The sequence below is a fragment of the Rhinoraja longicauda genome, chromosome 8 (genome assembly GCF_053455715.1).
Source record: "Rhinoraja longicauda isolate Sanriku21f chromosome 8, sRhiLon1.1, whole genome shotgun sequence".
In the NCBI taxonomy this organism is placed as follows: domain Eukaryota; kingdom Metazoa; phylum Chordata; class Chondrichthyes; order Rajiformes; family Arhynchobatidae; genus Rhinoraja; species Rhinoraja longicauda.
Window position 1 is genome coordinate 42,506,705 of NC_135960.1, and position 25,983 is coordinate 42,532,687.

The following is a 25,983-nucleotide window of genomic DNA, read 5'->3' on the forward strand; positions in this document are numbered from 1 at the left end:
TCCCATTCTCAACAACATTGATCCAAAGTAATAGCATACATCCGGTAATAGATTGTTTCCAGACTGAGAACTGATTACTTGCGTTACCTCCTGCATCATTCAAATAGATTTCCACTTTCTTTATCAGATCTCTTCTTTTAATTCCTTCCAGGGCTTTCAGCAAAAGGTTAAGGTCATTCGGTGAGATTTTTCCTTCTTTTTCCAATTCAGTGCAAAGATCCATCAAATTCTGGAGGAAGACAAATCACAAGCACAGCTTTCATCTACTGAGATTTTTTTTTTAATCCATTGTTCACCAATATTTCACTTCAATGACTAAGCATCATAATCAATTTCACAAGTGAGGATGGCATAGCTAAGTCTGATCATTCTAATTTCCAGTTTCCTTAGAAATTAGATTGATAATCATAGAAACATAGAAAATAGGTGCAGGAGTAGGCCATTCGGCCCTTCGAGCCAGCACTGCCATTCAATATGATCATGGCTAATCATCCAAAATCAGTAACCCATTCTTGCTTTTTCTCCCATATTCCTTGATTCCGTTAGCCCTAAGAGCTATATCTAACACTCTCTTGAAAACATCCAGTGAATTGACCTCCACTGCCATCTGTGGCAGAGAATTCCACAGATTCACAACTCTCTGGGTGAAAAAGTTTTTCCTCATCTCAGTCGTAAATGGCCACTCACCCAACCCTTATTCTTAAACTGTGACCCCTAGTTCTGGACTCTACCAACATCGGGAACATTTTTCCTGCATTTAGCCTGTCCAATCCCTGAAGAATTTTATATATTTCTATAAGATCCCCTCTCATCCTTCTAAATTCCAGTGGATATAAACCCAGTCGATCTATTCTTTCATCATATGTCAGTCCCGCCATCCCGGGAATTATCCTGGTGAACCTACTGTCTCAATAGCAATAATGTCCTTCCTCAAATTAGGAGACCAAAACTGCACACAATACTCCAGATGTGATGTCACCAGGGCCCTGTACAACTGCAGTAGGACCTCCTTGCTCCTACACTATACTTGATCAAATCCTCTTGCTCTGAAGGCCAACATGCCATTTGCTTTCTTCACTGACCACAGTACCTGCATGCTTACTTTCAGTGACTGATGTACAAGGACCTCAGGTCTCGTTGCACCTCCCTTTTCCTAATCTGACACCATTCAGATAATAATCTGCCTTCTTGTTCTAAACCTCACATTTATCCACATTATACTGCACTTGCCATGCATCTGCCCACTCACCCAACCTATCCAAGTCACCCCACAGCCTCTTAGCATCCACCTCACAGCTCACACTGTCACCCAGCTTTGTGTCATCCACAAACTTGGAGATTTCGGATGTTCGGACTTCAGATGACTTTAGAATCTTCGGCCTTTAGACGATTGAAGTGTGTTCTTATTAAAACAAATAAGATCCCAAGGTGGCATTTATAGGGTGGATGCTGAGATGTTTTCAGTCGTGGGAGATGGTTACAAGATGTGTGGCTAGTTATTTAAAACTGAGGTGCATAGGAATGTCTTCTTGCTAAGACACGCAATGGTGAATCTATGAAATTCTATACCCCAGACTTTTGTGGTTTGATCATTGGGTGTGTTGAAAGAGGAAGTAAAGTTTTTTGAAAGATTAGTGAATTGGGGACAGGCACAGAAGAGGAGATGAGGCCTGATGTGGAACTGCCATGATCCTAGTGAATGTTGGAGGAGACTTGAGGAGCTGAGTAGCTTGACCCTGCTCCTATTTTTTTAATGTTCATTGCATTGTTAATAAATCTACCTTCATCCACTTTTGCTTACCTTAAGAGTCTTGTATTTTCCCTTGGATTGATTCAATACATAAATTATGTTATAGAGCTCTTTATCATCAATCTGTTTGGAAATGTTGTAAATCAGAACTCTAAAAAGAAACAAGAAAGAAGTTTTAGGATTGATATCTGAAAGAAATGTTGAAGCCTTGTATGTCTGAGAGTTCGAAATTATAGTTTTCTTCTCAATTCAAAATTCAATGCGTCCGGGAAGGCAAATATTACTGATGATATGCAGTGTTAGTGCTGTTGGCAACTGTTGTTTTTCAAAGTTTATTTTCTCAGTTAGGTATTGATCCTCATAATTCACCTGGGTGGCCAATCTTACTTTGAGACTTTGAAAGTTGTGGACTCGTAATCCAAGCTTATAATGTGGGAAAATAATGTCGCTTCCCACATTATTTTATCTGTGGAGTCACAGGATGACAATCAGAATCATAATTCTTAGCTCTTTGTTTGTTCTTACATATTCTGGAATAATTTAGATAAATTGTAGTTTAACCTGTGACCAAATATACCCGATTCCTGGAGCTGCACCAAACAATTCTTTTTTGTAGCCCTGCTAAGTCACTCCAGCACTTTGTATCTTATTTAGTAAGCCAGCATCTGCAGTTGTAGTTTTTGTTTTAGAGATACAGCGCAGAAGCAGACCCTTCGGCTCACCGAGTCTGTGCCGACCAACAATCCCCATACATTAGCACTATCCTACACACGAGGGACAATTTACAATTTTTACCAAAGCCAATTAACCGACAAACAGATACGTTTTTAGAATGTGGGAGGAAACTGGAGAAACCCCACGTGGTCACAGGGAGATAGGCAAACTCTGTACAGAAAGTACCTGTAGTCAGGATCAAACCCGGGTCTCTGATGGTATAAGGCAGCAACTCTAGCACCGCCACTGTGCCACCCTTGTGTCTTCAAATTAATCCACAAGATACTGCTTATTTGAACATAATTAGTTTAGAAAGTGGGCATTCAATTACTTACAAGAACTGGAAGAGATGAAGTGTCATTGAGATAACTCTAGTATTATTTGCTAAACTATCTCCTGAATGAGACATCAACTAAGGAAAAGGAGGATAAAGATATGGAGTATTGAGTGTTCACAATGGTGTCTTCACTACAGTGGAGAAACCAAAGACAAATTGTGTGACCACAATCCGTCCGATATGTCAGCTTCTGACTGCCTTTAATGTTAATTCTATGTGTATTCAGACTCTGGCCTTTCTTTATTTGATAGGCACATAATGCTGGAGTATCTATGACCTTTTTCTTTGATTCTGACTTCTTACATTGCTCCAAAATGCCCAATTTAAACAAGAAACAGCTTCTCATCCTTAGATTGGAAATTTGTATCCTCAGGACAATATTGAATTGAACAAATTCACGTAAACACCCTTTATTTTCCATCACCACAAATGCAGCCGTTTCTTTCAGTTTCATTGTGTTTCTTCTTTCTCTTCCATCTCTAATTGCTATATTTTAAAGTATTATTAGTTTAACCACTTTGGTCTGCACCTTCTCTCAGACATTTCCCTTATTTTTTCAACCTTCCCCTCTCTGCAAATTATAACACTTGTCATAGAGTCACACAGCAAGCAAGATGTTCCATCTACGTTCGTCCCATCTGCCCACGTTTGGCCCATATCCCTCTAAGTCTTTCCTATCCATGTACTTGTCAAAATGTCTTTTAATGTTGATATAGTAACTGCCTGAACTACCTCCTCTGGCAGCACGTTCCATATACCCACCGCTCTCTGTGTGAAAAAGGTTGCCACACAGATTCCTATGAAATCTATCCCCTCTCACTTTAACCTATGTCCTTTGGTTCTTGAATCCCCTATTCTGGATAAAAGTGTGCATTCACCCCATAAATCCCCCCCCCCCCCTGATTTTACACACCTCTATAAGATCACCCCTCAGCCACCCATGCTCCAAGGAATAAAGACCTAGCTTGTCCAACCTCTCCCTACAGCTCAAGCCCTCGAGTCCTGGTACCAACCTTGTAAATATTCTCTGCATTCTTTCGCTTAACAAAATCCTCCTATAGCAGGGTGACCAAAACTGAGCACAATACTCCAAATATGGCCTCGCCAACATCTTGTGCAGCTGTAACATAACATCTCAACGTCAATACTCAATTCCCTCACTAATGAAGCTTTATTGATCATCCTATAGTCAGGATCAAACCTGTGATGCCACTTTCAAGGAACAATGTACTTGGACTCCTAGATCCCTCTGCTCTACAACATTCCATAGGGCCCTGCCATTCATCGTGAAGGTTCAGGTTTGACTTCCCAAAATACAACACCTAGCTAGCACTTATCTGCATTAAATTGCATTAGCCATTCCTCGACCCACTTGACCAGCTGATCAGGATCCCGCTGTAACTTTTGATTACCATCTTCGCAATCTATGATACCACCCACTTTAGTGTCATCTGCACACTTACTACTTAGGCCTTTACATTCTCATCCAAATCTTTGACATAAATCACAAACAGCATTGGTCCCAGCAGCATCAATTTGAGGCACACTGCTAATCACAGGTCTCCACTCTGAAAAGCAACCTTCCACTATTATCCTATGCTTTCTTCCATGAAGCCAATTCTCTATCCAGACATATAACTCTCCCTGGATCCCATGTGATCGAACCTTCCAGAGCAGCCTACCATGTGGGATCTGATCAAACCTTTTCTAATTTTTCCACATTCTTGTCCTGAACTGCCAACTCAATTTATCTGGATACTGCCTGTCCTGCAGAATGCATCCACCATTCTCTGTTTTCTTTTAGATTACAAGCATCTGCACATTTTGCATCCACCAAAATATGCAGATGCAAAATATGCAGATGCTGGTAAATCGGACGTTGGGTAAATTTGAATATGAGTGATCTCACGACAATTGTAAAATTGACCATAGAACCTGTACAAATATGTAGAAAGGGAATAAAATAGCTTATATAAAATGGACTGAGGCAGGAGAAATTATAATGAGAAATAGGGAAATGTGAGGAATTAAACAAACATTTTTTGTCTCTTCTCACAGCAGAAGACACAGAAACTCTCCTGGAGATTTGCAGGTGAACGGAGAGGTAACAGAAATAAATATGAGTAAAAATATACTATTGTGGAAATTAATGGACTGAAAATGATCTGTACCTGAGGATTTTGAAAAACATTGATATATTTTTGGAATTGGTAACAAGCAGAATACATAATGGAAAACCAGATGATATCATATCATACACATACAGCCGGAAACAGGCCTTTTCGGCCCTCCAAGTCCGTGCCGCCCAGTGATCCCCGTACATTAACACTATCCTACGCCCACTAGGGACAATTTTTACATTTACCCAGCCAATTAACCTACATACCTGTACGTCTTTGGAGTGTGGGAGGAAACCGAAGATCTCGGAGTAAACCCACGCAGGTCACGGGGAGAACGTACAAACTCCTTACAGTGCAGCACCCGTAGTCAGGATCGAACCTGAGTCTCCGGCGCTGCATTCGCTGTAAAGCAGCAACTCTACCGCTGCGCTACCGTGCCGCCCAATGATGTGATATTTAATGGAGGGAGGAGAGGGTGTTGCACCATTGCAGGACAGGTTTGGGCCCAACAGGTCCACTTGGTCTAGTAATTTTATATAATTTGATCAAGTCTCCCTTCAACTTCCAACATTCCAGAGAAAATAATCAAAGTCTATCCAACCTCTCCCTGTAACTGAAACCCTCTAATTCAGGCAGCATTCTGGTAAACCCCATTTGTACCATCTCCAAAGCCTCCACATCTTTCCTGTAATAGGGCGACCAGAATGGACCATTGGGATCTCTTCTGGGGCAGAGATGACCTGTACAACACAGATGGGTTGCACCTGAACTGGAGGGGCACCAATATTCTTGCAGGGAGGTTTGTTAGAGCTACTCAGGAGGGTTTAAACTAGAATAGCAGGAGGGTGGGAACCAGAGCAGCAGTTCAGTAAATGGAAAGGCTGATGAGAAAGTGGAGGTTATGATAAGCAAGCCTCAAAGGGTGGACAGGCAGGAAGACATTCATGAATATGGGGATAATGAAGCACTGATTGTTTACTTCAATGCAAAAAGTATTGTGGGTAAAGCTGATGAACTTAGAGCCTGCATCAGTGCTTGGAATTATGAAAGAAAAAAATAGGTGCAGGAGTAGGCCATTCGGCCCTTTGAGCCAGTACCACCATTCAATATGATCATGGCTGATCATCTAAAATCAGTACCCTGTTCCTGCTTTTTCTCCATATCCCTTGATTCCTTTAGCCCTAAGAGTTAAATCTAACTCTTGAATACATCCAGTGAATTGGCCTCCACTGCCTTCTGTAGCAGATAATTCCACAGATTCACAACTCTCTGGGTGAAGAAGTTTTTCCTCATCACAGTCCTAAATGGCCTACCCCTTATTCTTAAACTGTGATCCCTGGTTCTGGACTCCCCCAACATCAGGAACATTTTTCCTGCATCTAGCCTGTCCAATCCCTTAAGAATTTTATATGTTTCTATAAGATCCCCTCTCATCTTTCTAAATTCCAGTGGATATAAATCCAGTCGATCCATTCTTTCATCATATGTCAGTCGGGAATTATCGCCATCCCGGGAATTAACCTGGTGAACCTACGCTGCACTCCCTCAATAGCAATAATCTCCTTCCTCAAATTAGGAGACCAAAATTGCACACAATACCCGAGGTGCAGTCTCACCAGGGCCCTGTACCACTTCAGTAGGACCTCCTTGCTCCTAAACTCAAATCCTCTCGCAATGAAGGCCAACATGCCATTAGCTTTCTTCACTGCCTGCTGTACCTGCATGCTTACTTTCAGTGATGTATGTACAAGCACACCCAGGTCTTGTTGCACCTCCCCTTTTCCTAATCGGACATCATTCAGATAATAATCTGCCTTCTTGCCACCAAAGTGGATAACCTCACATTTATCCACATTATATTGCATCTGCCCACTCACCCAACCTATCCAAGTCACCCTGTAGCCTCATAGCATCCTCATCGCAGCTCACGCTGTCATCCAGATTTGTGTCATCCGCAAACTTGGAGATGTCACATTTAATTCCCTTGCCTAAATCATTAATATATTGTAAATAATTGGGGTCCCAGCACAGAGTCTTGCAGCACCCCATTGGTAACTGCCTCTCATTCTGGAAAGAACCCGTTAATTCCTATTCTTTGCTTCCTGTTTGCCAACCAGTTCTCTATCCATGTCAATTCCCTACCCCCAATACCATATGCTCTAATTTTGCACACTAGTCTCTAGTGTGGTACCTTGCATAGGCTTTTTGAAAGTCCAGATACACCACATCCACTGGCTCTCCCTTATCCATTCTACTTGTTACATCCTCAAAAAATCCCAGACGATTAGTCAAGCAGGATTTCTCCTTCATAAATCCATGCTGACTTTGACCGATCCTGTCACTGCTTTCCAAATGCACTGCTATAACATCTTTAACAACCGATTCAAGCATCTTCCCCACTACCAATGTAACCCCACTACCGATGTACACACTGGTCTATAATTCCTCGTTTTCTCTCTCCCTCCTTTCTTAAAAAGTGGGGTTACATTGGCTACCCTCCAGTCCACAAGAACATTGGAAAATGATCACCAATGCATCCACGATTTCTAGGGCCACCTCCTTGAGTACTCTGGGATGCAGACCATCAGGCCCTGTGGCTTTATCTACCTTCAGTCCCAACAGTTTACCTAACACCATTTCCTGACTAGTTTACCTAACACCGTTTCCTGATTGATGTGGCCTTGTTTGCGAGAGGGACTCAACTGTCAGCTCAACATGCCTGGGTGTCGATGTTTCATATAAGATAGAGAGGGGCGGGGGGTGGGGGGGTGGGTAAAAGATTCGGAGGTGTTGCTTTGCTAATCAGGGAGAATGTCACGGCAATACTCGGAGAGGACATACTGGAGGGTACGTGCACTGAAGAATTGTGGGTTAAGCCTCACCAAAGTCCTAGAGAGCTGCATCATCTTATATTCAAAGCCCCTATCAATGAATGCAAGGATTGTATACACCTTCTTTACCACCCTATCTACTGCTGCCATCTTCAGCGAGCTATGAATTTGGACTCTAAGATCCCTCTGCACATCAATGCAATTAAAAGGCCCTGCCTTTAACTATATACTTTCCCCTTACATTCAACCTCCAAAGTGCAACACCTAACACTTGCTTGGGTCACATCTTGGCCACTCCCTCTTCTCCCCTCTTCCATTGGGCAAAAGGTATAGAAGTGTGAAAACGCATACCTCCAGTGTCAGAAAGAGCAGTCCTGAAGCACCTCAAGATTCAGAGAGCAGTCCTGAACTACCATCTACCTCATTGGTGACTCTCGGACTATCTTTGATCGGACTTTATTGGCTTTACCTCGCACTAAACATTATTCCCTTTTCATGGATAAGGCTGTAAATGGCTCGATTGTAATCATATATTATCTTTCTGCTGACTGGGTAGCACACAACAAAAACTTTCCACTGTACCTCAGTGCAAATGACAATAAACTAAACTAAACTAAACGATAAAGAGTGAATGAAGGAGTGGTTAATGGATAGAAAATAATAGGTAGATTTAATCAGTTTATGTTCAGGTTGGGACCATGTGACCGGTGGGATGCTGTAGAGATCACAGCTGTCCACAGTTTACTTCAGTGATTTGGTAAAGGATTCAAGTTTTGAGAGTCCAATTGTAATCATGTCCTGGTTAGACTACATTTGGGATATTGTGCGCAGGTCTGGTATTCATACCTTTGGAAAGATCTATTTCAAATCGAGAAAGCACAGTGAAAGTTCACTAATCTGAAGAAGGGTCTCGACCCAAAACGTCACCCGTTCCTTTTCTCCAGAGATGCTGCCTGTCCCGCTGAGTTACTCCAGCATTTTGTGACTAAATTGATTTCTTGGTTGGCACAAGTTTAAGCAAACTGGGCCTTTACTCTTTTGAGTTTAAATAATGAATCCTTTATGAGCATGACTAGACTTTAGCAAGCAGTTTTGTGGGCAAAGGTCAAACTAATATCAATAAAGAAGTGTCCAATAAATTATTCTATCAAAATCCCAAAAATGTACACATTGGAAAACAGAAAATGCTGGAAACACTCAGTACATACGGCAGGACATGTGAAAAAAAAAGTTACTGTTCCGGGGTGAGGAACATTTGTCAGAACAATTACTTCAAGGTAAGGCAGCACAAAAAATAAACAATTAAATAGATAAGGAAAATACCTGTAATTTGAGATTTTACAATTCTCTGGTTGTTTCAAGATCTGCTCCACATCAACCTTCTGAATTCCTTGATCAAAAAGCAATTTAAATCGCTGAATTCGATATAAGAGTTCAGAACAAATATCCAGATTTAGTTCCTCCAGTAATTTAAATAGGTCTGGGGCATTCTCCACCCGTTTGCCTGTTGGAATGTGGTCACTGCATAAGAATCTCATGTCCTTCACCTCCTCTTCATCCAGCTCTTCACTTATTTTCAGCAAAGTAAGTTTTTTGTTTGCAGCCATCTTCTCCCTTCGTAACCCAAAAGAAAAGCAACGTTTAAGCACAGAAATAATTGATTGGTACTGTCAGATTGTGCAAGGGCCAAAAACGCCAAGACCAGGAATGGGTTCAGGTCCAGATTGTCAAGGGAGACAGGGCCCCAGGCCGGAGGAGGAGAATCAGGGATCTAAAGGAGGATGGACCAAACAATCGGTAGAGTGCATTGGCACAGAGAACACTGCTGGAATCCTTGGGGTGTGTTATAATTAGTGATGGGAGAGGGGGGAGTGGGGGGGGGGGGGGGGGGGGGAGTGTATGAATAGCAATTAAGGTTGAGGTTAATGTTTGGGTAGGGCTACAGATGCTGAGTTGTGTCATCAGATTTGTAAGTGAAATAATTTCTGGCCAGCAGATGGTGGGCAGCACAGTGGCATAGTAGGGCGGCACGATGGCGTTAGAGTAGAGCTACTGCCTTGCAGCACCAGAGACCCGGGTCCAATCATCACTACGGGTGCTGTCTGTACAGAGTTTGTATGTTCTCCCCGTGACCTGCATGGGTTTTCTCCGAGATCTTCGGAGATCTCCTCCCACACTCCAAAGATGCACAGTTTTGTAGGTTAATTGACTTGGTAGAAATGTAAAATTGTCCCTAGTGTATGTAGGATAGTGTTAGTGTGCAGGGATCGCTGGTCGGTGCAATCTCGGTGGGCTAAAGGGCCTGTTTCTGCGCGGTATCTCCAAACTAAACAAAATAGGTTGGGTGAAAGTTATGAGCCTCGAGTAGAAGTGATGGATGCTCGGAAGGGTATGGGACAGTAGTTGGGGAGGGCAGGGGTAAATCACATGCGAATGCTAAGGGCTGAAGCATTACAGTGTTGGATAGACTGATGGGACTGAAGATTGATAAATCCCCAGGGCCTGATGGTCTGCATCCCAGGGTACTTAAGGAGGTGGCTCTAGAAATCGTGGACGCATTGGTCATAGAGTATAAAAAGACTGTTTGGGTCCTTGGATGGAGTTGAGGGGGGAGGTAAAGGGACAGGTGTTGCATCTCCTGCGGTTGCAGGGGAAAGTGCCCGGGGATGGGGTGGTTTGGGTAGGAAGGGACGAGTGGACCTTATAAAAAAACTGTTTGGGTCCTTGGATGGAGTTGAGGGGGGAGTTATAAAAAAGACTGTTTGGGTCCTTGGATGGAGTTGAGGGGGGAATTATAAAAAGACTGTTTGGGTCCTTGGATGGAGTTGAGGGGGGAGTTATAAAAAGACTGTTTGGGTCCTTGGATGGAGTTGAGGGGGGAGTTATAAAAAAGACTGTTTGGGTCCTTGGATGGAGTTGAGGGGGGAGTTATAAAAAGACTGTTTGGGTCCTTGGATGGAGTTGAGGGGGGGGGGAGGGTTATAAAAAGACTGTTTGGGTCCTTGGATGGAGTTGAGGGGGGGGTTATAAAAAGACTGTTTGACTTTGGACGCATTGGTGATCATTTTCCAATGTTCTATAGATTCAGGATCAGTTCCTGTGGATTGGAGGGCAGCTAATGTTATCCCACTTTTTAAGAAAGGAGGGAGAGAGAAAACAGGAAATTATAGACCAGTTAGTCTGACATCAGTGGTGGGGAAGATGCTGGAGTCAATTATAAAAGACAAAATTGCGGAGCATTTGGATAGCAGTAACAGGATCGTTCCGAGTCAGCATGGATTTACGAAGGGGAAATCATGCTTGACTAATCTTCTGGAATTGTTTGCTGCTGTAACTAGGAAAATTGACAGGGGAGAGCTGGTGGATGTAGTGTACCTTGAAAGCCATCGACAAGGTCCCACATAGGAGATTAGTGGGCAAAATTAGAGCACATGGTATTGGGGGTAGGGTACTGACATGGATAGAAAATTGGTTGACAGACAGAAAGCAAAGAGTGGGGATAAATGGGTCCCTTTCAGAATGGCAAGGTACCGCAAGGAGTGGGGTACCGCAAGGCTCGGTGCTGGGACCGCAGCTATTTACAATATACATTAATAACTTGGATGAAGGGATTAAAAGTACCATTAGCAAATTTGCAAATGATACAAAGCTGGGTGACAGTGTGAACTGTGAGGAAGATGCTATGAGGTTGCAGGGTGACTTGGACAGGTTGTGTGAGTGGGCGGATGCATGGCAGATGCAGTTTAATGTGGATATGTGTGAGGTTATCCACTTTGGTGATAAGAATAGGAAGGCAAATTATTATCTGAATGGTGTCAAGTTGGGAAAAGGGGACCGTACAACGAGATCTGGGTGTCCTAGTGCATCAGTCACTGAAAGGAAGCATGCAGGTACAGCAGGCAGTGAAGAAAGCCAATGGAATGTTGGCCTTCATAACAAGAGGAGTTGAGTATAGGAGCAAAGAGGTCCTTCTGCAATTGTACAGGGCCCTAGTGAGACCGCACCTGGAGTACTGTGTCCAGTTTTGGTCTCCAAATTTGAGGAAGGATATTCTTACTATTGAGGGCGTGCAGCGTTGGTTTACTTGGTTAATTCCCGGAATGGCGGGACTGTCATATGTTGAAAGACTGGAGCGACTAGGCTTGTATGCACTGGAATTTAGAAGGATGAGAGGGGATCTTATCGAAACATATAGATTAATAAGAGGTTGGACACGTTAGAGGCAGGAAACATGTTCCCAATGTTGGGGGAGTCCAGAACCAGGGGCCACAGTTTAAGAATAAGGGGTAGGCCATTTAGAATGGGGATGAGGAAAAACTTTTTCAGTCAGAGAGTTGTAAATCTGTGGAATTCTCTGCCTCAGAAGGCAGTGGAGGCCAATTCTCTGAATGAGCTAGATAGAGCTCTTAAGGATAGCGGAGTCAGGGGGTATGGGGAGAAGGCAGGAACTGGGTACTGATTCAGATTGAGAATGATCAGCCATGATCACATTGAATGGTGGTGCTGGCTCGTAGAGCCGAATGGCCTACTCCTGCACCTATTGTCTATTGTCTAAAATACTGAGTGAATGATCCATCTCAAATGCCTCTTCAAATCCCCCCCCCCTCCCCTCCCTCCTCTCCCTGCCTTACAGAAGCTAATTTCCACCCTATTTAATTTGCTCTGCAAGAAAGCAAGAAATGGGTAAGAGCACTAGATACAGCAAACATTGATCCAGCTCCGGTACTGATGGCCTGCAGTCCAGAATAGCTGTGTCTCGAGCCAAGTTTTCAGTAATAGCTCCTGACATCCCAAAGCCTTTCCAACATCCAAATGTCACAGGTTAGGTATGTGATGGAATATTCTGCATTTGCCTGGTTGTGTGCAGCTCAAATAAAACTAATGGAGCTATATACCATTCAGAAATATAGCAATCCACTTAATCGGAACCCCATTCGCCATTCCAAACATACATTCCCTCCTCCATTGGCGTATTGTGGCTGCAGTTTGAGCCATTCTCCAAAGGCATTTGAAATATACTGTAGTATGATTTTTACAATGCATCTGAAGAAATTAGTAAGGGTCTTGGAGAAATGATGAATTTACATTAGTCTCTTGAAAAAGTCGAGGAGTCAGTGTGCTTTCTTGGCTGTTGCTTCAATGTGGTTGGACCAGGACAAATTATTGTGATATTTATGGCCAAGAACTTGAAGCTCTTGACCATCTCCACTTGAGCACCATTGATACTGACTGGGGCATGTCCACCACTTTGCTCCCTGAAGTCAATTACCAGCTCCTTCATCTTACTGACGTCGAGGGAAAGTTTGTTGTCCTGACACCATATTACTAAGCTCTCTATCTTCTTCCTGTACTTTGACTGGGTCATTGTTCCAGATCTGCCCCACTCTGGAGTTAGAGCAGAATGTGGCTGCACAGACATGAATATACAGGAAGGATAGTACGAGACAGGGAATTCATCCTCGTGGAGCATGTTTTGAGAATTACAGTGTCCAGTGTCACCTATTCTTACTGACTGTGGTCTATGGATCAGGAAGTCAAGAATAATAATAATAATATTGCAGAGGCAGGTGCTGACTCCGAGGACTGTTCACCTCCTGCTAAAGGGCACATAGGGATAAGCAATTAATGCTGTTTTTTGTTGTTCATCTAGTGCCACTTCCTATCTCAATTATTTCAGAAGCTTTGCAGTGCAGTGGTTGATGAATGTTGGTTTGTTGGTCTGAGGAAAGGTCGGAGAGATCAACTGTAAGAAATTGAGATGCTGAGATATTGCAGATCAATGATGAGGGGCAAGGGAAACAAAATAGCAGTGGGTCTCTGAACTAAAGCAGAAATGGTTGGGGATACTCAGTGGGTATCTGAACTAAAGCAGAAATGGTTGGGGATACTCAGTGGGTATCTGAACTAAAGCAGAAATGGTTGGGGATACTCAGTGGGTCTCTGAACTAAAGCAGAAATGGTTGGGGATACTCAGTGGGTCTCTGAACTAAAGCAGAAATGGTTTGGGATACTCAGTGGGTCTCTGAACTAAAGCAGACATGGTTGGGGATACTCAATGGAATAGGCAGCATCTACTGAGCGATGATCACAATTATGTTTCAGGAAAATGAGCTTTCATCAGATCAAATTTCAGACCACCACAACTGTGAGGTAGAGCCAGTCAGTGTTGGTGATGAGCACGCAAATGCTAAGCCATGGCATTGAGCAATTGCGACCAAATTCCTTCATCTTTGTAAATGAAGAGTGCCAGCTTCAAGCCCCAGTAGGAACATAGAAAATAGAACAGTACAACGCAGGAACAGGCGCTTCAGCCTGCAATACCCCTGGCGAACATGGTGGCAGGTTAAACTAAAATCTCCTCTGCCTGCACATGATGTATATCCCTCCATATCTATGTGCTTATACAAAATCTTCTTAAATGCCACTATCATTTCTGCCTCCATCCCCACTCGTGGCAGTGCATTCCAGGCACCTACCACTCTCTGTGAAAAACTTGCCCTGCACATCTCCATTGAACTTTGCCCCTCTCACCTTAAAGCTATGCCCTCTGGTCATTGACATTCCCACCCTAGGAAAATGGCTCTGACTATCTCCCCTATCGAAACCTCTCTTAATTTTACATACTTCTGTCAAGGTCTCTCCTCAAGATAGACACAAAAAGTTGGAGCAACTCAGCGGGTCAGGCAGCATCCTGGATGTTTCAGGTCGAGACCCTTCTTCAGACTGAGAGTCAGGGGAAAGGGAAACGAGAGATATAGAAGGTACATAGGATAAATAAATGAAAGATATGCAAAGAGCAACAATGATCAAGGAAACGTGGAGCCCACAATGGTCCATTGTTGGCTGTGGGGTAGGTGATAACTAATTACACAGACAGTGACACTCAGTGAAAGTGGTAGGACGACTAAGGTGGGGGAGGGGCAGAGAGAGAGGGGATGCAAAGGCACCCCCCAACCTCTGATGCTCCAGAGAAAACAATCCAGCTTTGCCAACCTCTCCTTATTGCTAATACCATCTTATCCAGGCAGCTTTCTGGTAAACATCCTGCACCCTCTCCAAAGCCTTCACAAACTGAAATGGGACGGCTAGAATTGCACTCAAACGCGGCCTAACCAAAGTCCTACAAAAGGTGCAACATGTCTTCCTGACTCATATTCATTGCACCGATTGATGAAGGCAAGCGTATCACACGCCTTCTTCACCAGTCTATTTACTTGTGTTCCCACTGTAAGGAAGTTATGGACGGAGCCCAATTAAATCAGACCGACATTCGGTCGGTCGAAAGACTGGATTCTTCTCAACCCAGCCGAAATTCAACTTGTGCCACTTGAGTATTGGAATGCGCCCGCTGGTAAAAGATGAGGAAGTTGACAAGGAGCTGTGGGAACACGGGAAGTGCCGCTGCTCCGTTCTGCGTTGGTCTATGTGGAGGCCAGCTGCCTTCCACTCACGGGAAATCCAGAGAATGGTCAATTGCTTCCCCCCTCACCCCCATTCCTTAGTTTTTTTTCAAATGACCCGACCATGCAATTCACGAATATACTTTTCCTTCGACTAATTGTTTCGATCTAAGATATGTCACCATAACAGTTCACGACGATGGAAAGAAAGATTAAAACTTACTTCGTCAGCTTTGCTTTGCCTCGAAAGGTTTCGGACTCTTAAGAGGTGTTTGTGCAGTAATCGACCAGCAGGACGAGAACAGAGCGAGAGGCGATCCTCACTGCGATTGCCCCGCCAAGAAAATTAATCTAAACTCTTGTTCAAACTGGATAATGTAACCCTCGGGCGGAACAGGGGGATTTCTTGGTCACGTAGTGGCTGAGTTTGAAGTAGGGCGTAAGTGTTGCCTATAGGTTGATTACACTTTTCCGGGAATAACTCAGCCAAGTTTAGGCTCCTGTAATAGTCCAGGAAATAAGTCGATATCACGCGAGCACGGTGAAAACGCAAGAGAGTGAGTGCATCGGCTGGAGTCCTGTGCAAAAAAATAGCGTGAAGAAGGTCCCGACCCCGTTTCCCTCCACAGATGTTGCCTGTCCCGCTGAGTTTATTTTTTTGCACGTCAGCCTAAACTGTCAATGAGCTGCACAAGGAAACTGTCCAGGGTCCTCGCTCCCAACAAATCCCTGGGACCATACAGTGCATGGAAGTATCACGTCTGGCTGATTGCAAACATTCTCAGGAAGATCTTATCGATTCGCCCCACATTTGTTCTCAATAACCCCACAACATTTCCCTTTTCATATGCAGGTTGAACGCTGACTTTCCGGCACCCTCGGTTCCGGAGCCGTTCTTCCGGACGGACAGAGGTCACATGATAATGAATTGACAATACATCCTGGCCCCTAATGACACCCCCCGCAGTGTCTCTAAAGCGCCATGGAGTGTCAGAAATGAAAATAAAACAGATATAAAATGTGAACTGAATGTGAATGGAATGACCTGCTGACCCATCACCGGCTCCCACCGTTTCCCAGCTCCGGCTGGAAACGCCCTGGCGGTCCCTGTTACCACCCGATGGCAGGAGTGGTCTCCAGTGGAGGTGACTCTATAAGGGAGTCCTCCCCCTTTACATCAGGGTCCTGGGGTGGAGAGTGTTGCACAGAGCTGTGGCGTGTAATAGATATTTAAGTTGGTTTACGGACTCACCTGTCACTTCTGCAGCGAGGAAGAGACCGTGTTCCATATGTATATGGAATGTGATATATGGCCCCAATATGGCTATCTGAAGGAGCTGCTTCTCAAGTTTTGGCTGCACCTTAGCCCAGGGCCGTCTTAACGCATGGGCCTGATGGGCACTTGCCCGGGGCCCCACGAGCTTATATGTTTAATTTTATCGACCATTTACATTTTTATTCCTGTGAGTAGTTGTCGTAGGGGCCCCAGTACACTGCTTTGCCCGGGGCCCCAGTACACTGCTTGGCCGGGGCCCATAATGCTGTAAAGACGGCCCTGCCTTAGCCCCACGCTCCTGATCCTTGGTCACCCGGTATGGAGGAGGGAGGGTCATGTCACTGGACCGTGCGGTGGGTGAAGGGCTCGCTGGTGCACCAAGCAAGTTGGGAGTGGGATCAGAAGCCGGGGCTCTAAATGGCCGGGGAGACAGTGGGTGCTGGGGATGGGTCGGCATATCCATACGCTGTATCCAAAATCCATTATAAAGGGGTCCGTTAAAATGAGGGTTTACAGTGTTGGCTTTGCGAAACAGTTAATTGAAAAGGGATTTTAGAAACCAACCTTTTACAGGTGCCCAGTAAATTTGAGAAGGCTTGACAAGAAGTTCAGATTTCCAGGGGGTAAGATGAAAATTGAACAGAATGGTGGGATGAGGGGTTGTGGGGTGGTGCGTGGGGGACATGTAGAGTTGAAACACGAAAAATTTAAGCATTGAACAGACAGAGATAGAATTAGATAAGGCCAAGGAGGGTTATAAGGTCATAAGGAATAGGAATAGAATTAGGCAATAGCCATTCAGGATGAGAGGAGATCTTATCGAAACATATAAGATTATTAAGGGGTTGGACACGTTAGAGGCAGGAAACATGTTCCCAATTTATTCACAAAATGCTGGAGTAACTCAGCAGGTCAGGCAGCATCTCGGGAGAGAAGGAATGGGTGACGTTTCGGGTCGAGACCCTTCTTCAGACTGATGTCAGGGGGGCGGGACAAAGGAAGGATATAGGTGGAGACAAGAAGATAGAGAGAGATCTGGAAAGGAGATGGGGAAGGGAGGGACAGAGGAGCTATCTAAAGTTGGAGAAGTCGACGTTCATACCACCGGGCTGCAAACTGCCCAGGCGAAATATGAGGTGCTGCTCCTCCAATTTCCGGCGGGCCTCACTATGGCACTGGAGGAGGCCCATGACAGAAAGTTCCCAACAACATATTGACAACATGTTCCCAACAACATGACAACATGTTCCCAATGTTGGGGGAGTCCAGAACAAGGGGCCACAGTTTAAGAATAAGGGGTAGGCCATTTAGAACTGAGATGAGGAAAAACTTTTTCAGTCAGAGAGTTGTGAATCTGTGGAATTCTCTGCCTCAGAAGGCAGTGGAGGCCAATTCTCTGAATGCATTCAAGAGAGAGCTAGATAGAGCTCTTAAGGATAGCGGAGTCAGGGGGTATCGGGAGAAGGCAGGAACAGGGTACTGATTGAGAATGATCAGCCATGATCACATTGAATGGCGGTGCTGGCTCGAAGGGCCGAATGGCCTCCTCCTGCACCTATTGTCTATTGTCAGCCCATCAAGTCTACTCCGCCATTCAATCATGGCTGATCTATCCCTCCTAACCCCATTCTCCTGCCTTCTCCCCATAACCTCTGAGACTACTAATCTATCTATCTCTGCCTTATATCCACTGACTTGGCCTCCACAACTTTCTGTGGCAAAGAATTCCACAGAACAGACCTTCAGAGATATACACACCCAGGAACTTGAAGTTGTTGTCTCCCTCCACTGTGAACCCATCAATGAAGATAGGTTGGAGAATTCTCTGCTCCCCCTTCCAAGGACAACAATTAGCTTCTTGGTCTTGCTGACATTGAGAACAAGATTGTTCTGCGACCATTCAATCAGATTTTTTATCTCCCTTCTATACTCTGACTCATCATTACCCACTATTTGTCCGACAATGGTGATATTACAGTGAATTTAAAGACAGTGTTGGGATTATGTCTGAATACACAATCGTGGGTTATTGACAAAGTAGAGCAAGGGAATGTGCACTCAGCTCTGAGCTGTGCCTGTGATGATGATTAACGAGGAAGAAGTGATGTTGCCATTTCATACTTATTGTGGTCTACCGATGAGGAAGTTGAGGATCCTGTTGCAAAGGGATGAGCAGAGACCCAGTTCCCTGAGTTTGATAAAATGTTTGGAGGGGATGATGGTGTTGAATGCCAAGCTGTAGTTGATGAACCACTGTAGTCGTTGAATGCCAAGCTTTAGCTGATGAACAACAGCTCCATGTACATGTTGTTAATGTCCAAATGGTCCAGTGGAGAATGGAGAGCCAGCCATATCCCTCCATATCCCTGCATATCCATATGCATATTTAAAAGCCTCTTAAATATCACAAGCGTATCAATTTCCATCACCAGCCCTGGCAGCACATTCTTGGTCCCCACTACTCTCCTGGTGCGGAGAGCAGGTTTTGGACAAGGCCACTACTCTAAAAAAAACTTGCCCTATACATTTCCTTTAAACTATCTGACCATAAAGTTATGCCCTCTAGTCTTTCCACCCTGGGAAAAGGGTCCTGACACTTTACCCTCTCTGTGCCTCACAATAAATTTGGGGACTGTGAGAGTCCAGGAAGGCACAGCAGTGTTTTCCCTATTGAAGTGTGCATAGAATGCATTGAGCTTGTAAGGGGGAGATGCCTCACTTGAGCTGCCCCCTGGTTTGTAGGAAGTGATGGCGTGCAAGTCCGGCCGTAGTTGGCGAACGTTCATCTCTTCTTCCAGTTTAGAGTGAAAATCCCTTTCAGGCTTTTAGATGTTCATATCAAGGTCATATCCAGACTTCATATATGAATCTGCGTCGCCAGGCTTAAATGCCTGAGATCAGGTCCTCAGAAGATTGTAGACCTCCTGGTTCATCCAAGGCTGGTTAGGGAACACTCAGATGGTTTCCAAGTCCAGTCTGAAGAAGGGTCAGGAACTGAAATGTCACCTACCTATGTTCACCAGAGATGCTGCCTGACCTGCGGAGTTACTTCAGCACCTTGTATCCTACTCAGATGGTTTTTGTGGGAACACACTCCTCCAAACATTTCTTCATGAAGTCGGTAACATTCATTCAGGTCTGTTTCCGAGTCCTTGAACATCGCCTAGTCTACCAACTCCAGGCAATCCCAGAATCATTCCTGTCTCCTCTGACCAGCTCTGTGCCGTTCTCACCGCTGGTGCTGCAGTCTTGTCGCTGCCTTATATGCAGGAAGAAGGAGCACAGCCGAATGGTCTGATTTCCCAAAGTGAGGGATGGAGCGGTAGGCATCTTTGATGGGGGAATAGCAGTGGTCGAGGATGTTTGATCCTCTGGTGCTACAGGACACGATGCGCAGGTGCCATTGCAATGTTTAAGAAACATTCAGACAAGTACATGGTTTGGGTAGGTTTAGAGGGATATGGGTGAAACTTGGGCAGGTGGGACTAGTGTCGATGAGGCACGTTGGTTGGCGCGGGCAAGTTGGGCCGAAGGACCTGTTTCCACACTGTGCAACACAATACTCTGACACATGCTGGTGGTAGTTGGGAGTGATTTATTGGCCTTGTTGAAGTCCCCGGCTATGATAGGAAAGACATTGGGGGATACCGTCTGGTGTTTGTTGACCATGGTGTGCAGCTCCTCCAATGTTTGATGAATGCCTGCCTGAGGTGGGATATAGATGTTGGAGATGAATCCCCTTGGAAGGTAGAAGGGACTGCACTTCACTGCTAGGTCTTCCAGGGGCAGAGAGCAGGAGTTGGACACGACCACTACATCTGAGCACCACTAAGAGTTTACCATGAGGCAAACACTAGTGCCTCTCCCTCTCCCCAATGCTTCCATTCTGTCCAGGCAATGAATGGAGAAACCATAAGGCTGGATGGCTGAGTCTAAGGAGCTGAGTGTGAGCCACGTCTCTGTGAAACAGAGCACACAGCATCTCTCTTTGATAAAGCAGTCTTGCCCTGAAAGGCCACAACTTTATTTTCTCTTGATTATACATTGGTCAGTAGAATGTATCACAAAATGCTGGAGTAACTCAGCTGGGTCAGGCAGCATTTCTGGAGAGAAGGAATGGGTGACATTTCGGGTCGAGACCCTTCTTCAGACTGATGTCAGGGGGGGCGGGACAACGAATGGATAAAGGTGGAGACAGGAAGACAGTGGGAGAACTGGGAAGAGGGAGGGGAAGAGAGTGACAGAGGAACTATCTAAAGTTAGAGGTCAATATTCATACCGCTGGGCTGTAAGCTGTTCCTCCAATTTGCGGTGGGCCTCACTATGACACTGGAGGAGGCCCATGACAGAAAGGTAGAATGGCCAGTAGAATGGTCAGGAGGGGGGGGGGGGGGGGTTGTAGTATTCTACGCATCAGTCTTACTTGCAAGCCTGCACATCAGCCACTTTTCCGGACACAATGGAGGCCTCCCCAGTGTTTCCTGGCACTGCACTCATTGTACCTGCGATCCTCTGTGAGCTTTACTATCCATGTACATGTCCAAATACCTTATAAATGTTCACAAAGTGCTGGAGTAACTCAGCGAGTCAGGCAGCATCTCTGGAGAACATGGAAAGGCGGCATTTCAGATCGAGACCCTTGTCCTGACTTGAATCGCTGAGTCATTCCAGCACTTTGTGTATTTCTTGGTAAACCAGCATTTGTAGTTCTTTGTGTGTATCCTTTAAATGTTGTTATTACATCTGCTTCAACTACTTCCTCTGGCAGCTCGTTCCATATCCCTACCACCCTGTGTGTGAAAACGTTGGTTATCATGTTCCTATTAAAACTTTTCCTCCAGACCTTAAATTCTATGCCCTATAATCTTGGCTGCCCTAACCTGGGAAAAAGATTATGTACATTCACCCTATCTATTCCCCTCATGAATTTATACACCTTTATAAGATGGCTCCACAGCCTCCTATGCTCCAAGATATAAAGTCATAGCCTGCACAACCTCTCCATGTAGCTCAGGCCCTCAAGTCCTGGCAACGACCTTGTAAATCTTCTCTGCCCCTTTTTCAGATTACAGGAAGGAAAATTGTATTTTAAAAAACGACTATGTTTTTTGATGAATAAACTGATAGAATTTATGCATATCATCAAGCACAGACATGATCAAGTAAGTCAAGACATTGTTGTCAGTATTTTGAAGCACCTTAGTTTTACAGAGCATAAAACAAGGAAATCTCACCAGAAGTGTATTGGAACGTCCACGTGCAGTGGTAACAAGAGACATAGATGAGGGTTTCAACAGTAGATGTGCTGAGGCAGGGTCATTTTACAGAGATGAAAACACCTAGATTTAGTGTTGGTAGAGATATCATGCCCAAACCTGTCATAATACAACATCAACCTAATGAAATATCTGGATCAGTTTCATACAATTTTTGGGGGTCTGTCACAGGTACTCTTCCCAACATTTAATTGGGGGGAATTTCTGGGGTTTCAGACAGCCTAGGAATTAAGAGTAAGGGTAGGAATGAAGGGAGTTGATGGACAAATAGGACCAGGTATCAGCAGCACATTGCAAGATGAGGGAAGATGGGGAAGATTTTCAAACTCAAGTTTTTTACTGAATGATTGTTATTGCAATGGTATACTGTATACAATTTGGCAAACACACGCAAGACCTTTCTGTTGAACTTTGCAATGACATGCGTCCACAATGACTCATCCAAAAAAACTTAAACATTTTTTCATTGTTTAGTGAGTCATCTGTAGTGCGCACTAATCCTTGTGACTGGAAAACAACTCTTGCACAATAGTAATTGCTGGTGTGAAAGCCAGCCAAGGCAAAGGGGAAAGACCTGATAGACTTGCACCTTATTCTGACTGTTCTACTCTTGTTTGGATCCAATTCTCAGAAGTGCTGCTGCTTAATTGTTTATGAATACCTGAGGAGTACCTTTGTCTTATTTGGCAGATAGTTCCAGCACAAAAAAAAATTCTTAACAATTCTTTGAAAAATTGGAGGACATATTAAATGAGTTACAATCCAAAGAAAAAAGGCATAATTCTTCCCTAACTACTGGTAAAAAAAAACACATAATAGAGATGGGGAACACTCTGGGGAGGTTATTTGTATTTATGTTTTGACCAGTGATAGTAAATTCTCATTTAGAACATGGAAACAGGCCCTTCAGCCCACCTTGTCCATGTCAACTAAATTAGCATTCTGTGACGGTCCTATTTGCCTTTAATTGGCCCATATCCCTCCAAACCCTTCCTCTGCATATATCTGTACAAACCTCTTTTAAAAATTGTAATTGTTTCATTCACTCACTGAGTGAAAAAGTTATGCCTGAGGTTCCTATTAAATCTTGCCCCTCTCACCTGTGCTCTAGTTTTAGAGCACCTTCACCACTCTGACTGAAAAAGTTCTTCCTCATCTCCGTTCTAAATGGCCATCCCCTTATTCTTAAACTGTGGCCCCTTGTTCTGGACTCCCCCAACATTGGGAACATGTTTCCTGCCTCTAATGTGTCCAATCCCCTAATTATCTTATATGTTTCAATAAGATCCCCCCTCATCCTTCTAAATTCCAGTGTATACAAGCCTAATTGCTCCAGCCTTTCAACATACGACAGTCCCGCCATTCCGGGAATTTTTGACTTGACTAGAGGACTGAAAAATCGTAAATGTTACTTTGCTGTTGGGAAACTATAGTTTCCCCTCTTTTGCTTCACTCCCAACAGCAGAGTAACATTTAGGTTAGCCTGATTTCAGTGGTTGGTAAGATTTTAGAGTCCATTATTAAGGATGAGGTTTCCGAGTACTTCAAAGCACATGATAAACAGGTCAAAGTCAGCATGGATTTGTGAAGGGGAGATCTTGCCTGACAAATCTGTTGGAGCCATGCTGACTGTTCCTAATTAACCCTTTCTCTTCCAAAACTTCCATTCTCTTTAAAAATGTGGTGCACAGAAATATCTTCTTGCTGTGAATGGTGAATCTCTATCCTAGAGGATTGTGGAGGCTGGATGATTGGGAGTATTTAAAGTGAAAATAGATTTTTCTTTTGAAAGATCTGTGAATTGGGTCCCAACAATCTCCTCTTTTGCTTTCCATATAATTCTGAGATAAATGTCACCTGGCCCTGAGGATTTGTCCCCACTTTTATGTTACATCTTCTAACACCACCTCATTCTTGTAATCCAGACAATCAACGTATCCCTTCCTGAACTCACTATTCTCCATATCCTCCTTGGGGTATACAGATGAGAAGTATTCATTTCAGATCTCACCCACATCCCCTGGCACTACACTCAGGTTTCACCTTTGTTCTGAAGGGAATACTCTCTTTCCCCAGCTACCCTCTCGGTCCTAATGTTTTTATAATATGAGTTAGGATTTTCCATTATTCGACATGCAGGCAAATGGGACTAGCCCAGAAAACCAACTTGGTTGGCATGAACAAGTTGAGTGGAAGCACATGTTTCCATGCTGTGCAGCTCTATGATTTTAAGTTATTAATTTAGCTTATATGAGTAGTAAGCCTTAGAATTGGAAGTTTACATTTTCTCAAAGGGCAACCAGAATTTAATCAGGGGAGTAAATAGAATCAGGTAAAATGGTCAAGAGACATTGCCTATTATAAAATCATCTTAAGGCATCTCGCCAGATTTTTGACTTCCTCTCACTGAACCAATTTTGGATCTAATTTGCTTCAAATTTGACCAAGGTCTGATGCTAAACAGAACTGGAAAAGCAACCGGGTCACACGCAGAATTAAAGTAAGGTCAAGGTAAATTTGTTTTTAAGATTTGTTTCTCAAGTCTGTGAGATTAATTTTTAATTGTATATTAATGGGACATTTATGGCAGTCAGTGCTCCTCCTGTCAGATATGGGAAATCAAGGAGCAATCACGTGTTGACACAAGAAAGTGCACATGTTGGAATCTTAAACGCAAAACAAACTACTGGAAGAACTCAACAGGTCAGGCAGCATCTGTAGAGGAAATAGATTGATGACGCTTAGGAACCCTGACGACTAGGTCCTCAGAAAGTGTGTCAGCTGCAACCTCTCTCAGACTGAATGGTTCGGTTGGACACACTGAGCAGCATTTAAGTGGCAGAGTTGGTTATAGACAGTAGTGGCTCACTCATGGTTTATCCAGACAATGGGTGACCAGCAGGACATGCAGACAGATCATGTAGGAGTCCCTTCTGGCTATCTCCCTCTGAACCTGTACATCATTTTGGATACTGTTGACGGGGATGACCTTTCAAGGACAAATAGCATCAGCAGCGGCACCATGTCTGGCTGTGCTGAACAGCAAGGTTGGGCAAAGTCAAAGTAAGCAATATTGATAGGAACTCCATCAGGGGTACAGACAGGCATTTCTGTAACCACAAATGAGACTTAGGATGGTTTGTTGTCTTCCTGGTGCCAGGGTAAAGGATGTCTCTGAGTGGGCACAGGGGATTCTGAGAGGGGTGGGTGAGCAGGCAAAGGTAGTGGTCCATTTTTGTACCAATGGCACTGGTAGAATGGGAGCCAAAATCATGAAAAGCGAAGTTAGGGAGTTGGGTGGTAGGTTAAAAATATATAACCTTCAGGGTTGTAATCTCAGAACTACCAGCTGTGCCAAAAACTAGTGAGGCAAAATGTAACAAAATAGTGCAGTACTAGGAATCAGGTGCAGACATTGAATATTATAATAAAAAGAACTGTAGATGCTGGTTTATACCAAAGATGGGCACAAAATGCTGGAGTAACTCAACAAGTCAGGCAGCATCTCTGGAGAAAATGGATCAATGTCGTTTTGGGTCGAGACCCTTCTTCAGATTTCAGTATGACCCGACTTTGGTTGACATTGAATATATTTGCACTCCTTTGTTTAAATTGTTTGTATCCAGTGAGGTTTGATAGAACTATATAACATTATGTGAGGCACAGATAGGGTAGACAGTCAGAACCTTTTTCCCAGGGTGGAAATATCAAAGGCTCGAGAGCATAGGTTCAAGGTGAGAGAGATAAAGTTTAAAGGATATGTGTGGAGCAAGTTTTTTTTTACACAGAGGGTAATGGATGCCTGGAACGCACTGCTTGGGGTGGTGGTGGAAGCAGATAAGATAGTGGTATATGAGGCTTTTAGAAAGGTACATGGATATGGAAGAAGTTTGATTTGATATGATTTTGCAAAGTTGGCTGGATCACTGCATGAGGCAATCGAGCAGAAGGAACATAATTGAACTTCCTAAGATATAATGTTGAACTTCTAGAAGATTATGTTGATATCACTTCAGATGAGATGATATCACTTCAGTAAACCTTTGTTATACAGATTTTCTGTCTGTACAGAGTTTGTACAGGTTTGTAGGTTATTTGGCTTCGGTACTTTCTTCCCGATGGTAGCAGCAAGATGAGAGCATGGCTTTTGTGGTGTGGGTCTTTGATGATGTTGGCTGCCTTTTGGAGGCAGTGCCTCCTGTAGATCCCTTCGATGGTATGGAATTCTGTACCCTTGATGGACCGGGCAGTGTCCACCACTGTAGATCCCTTTGATAGT

The 25,983-nt window shown here is 44.0% G+C and overlaps 1 protein-coding gene across 2 annotated transcripts in view; it reads right to left on the bottom strand.

Moving 5' to 3' along the window:
• LOC144596269 (caspase-8-like) overlaps nucleotides 1-15,931 on the bottom strand; it is a 32,527-nt gene extending 16,596 nt beyond the window's left edge. For both annotated transcript variants that reach the window (XM_078404492.1, XM_078404491.1), the window contains exons 1-4: nucleotides 15,376-15,931; nucleotides 9,076-9,366; nucleotides 1,802-1,901; nucleotides 88-229 (exon numbers count right to left, since the gene is read on the bottom strand). In XM_078404492.1, coding sequence (XP_078260618.1) covers nucleotides 88-229; nucleotides 1,802-1,901; nucleotides 9,076-9,359 — 526 coding nt within the window. In that variant the 5' untranslated portion in view covers nucleotides 9,360-9,366; nucleotides 15,376-15,931. The remainder of the gene's footprint in view (nucleotides 1-87; nucleotides 230-1,801; nucleotides 1,902-9,075; nucleotides 9,367-15,375) is intronic.
• Nucleotides 15,932-25,983: the final 10,052 nt, after the last annotated feature.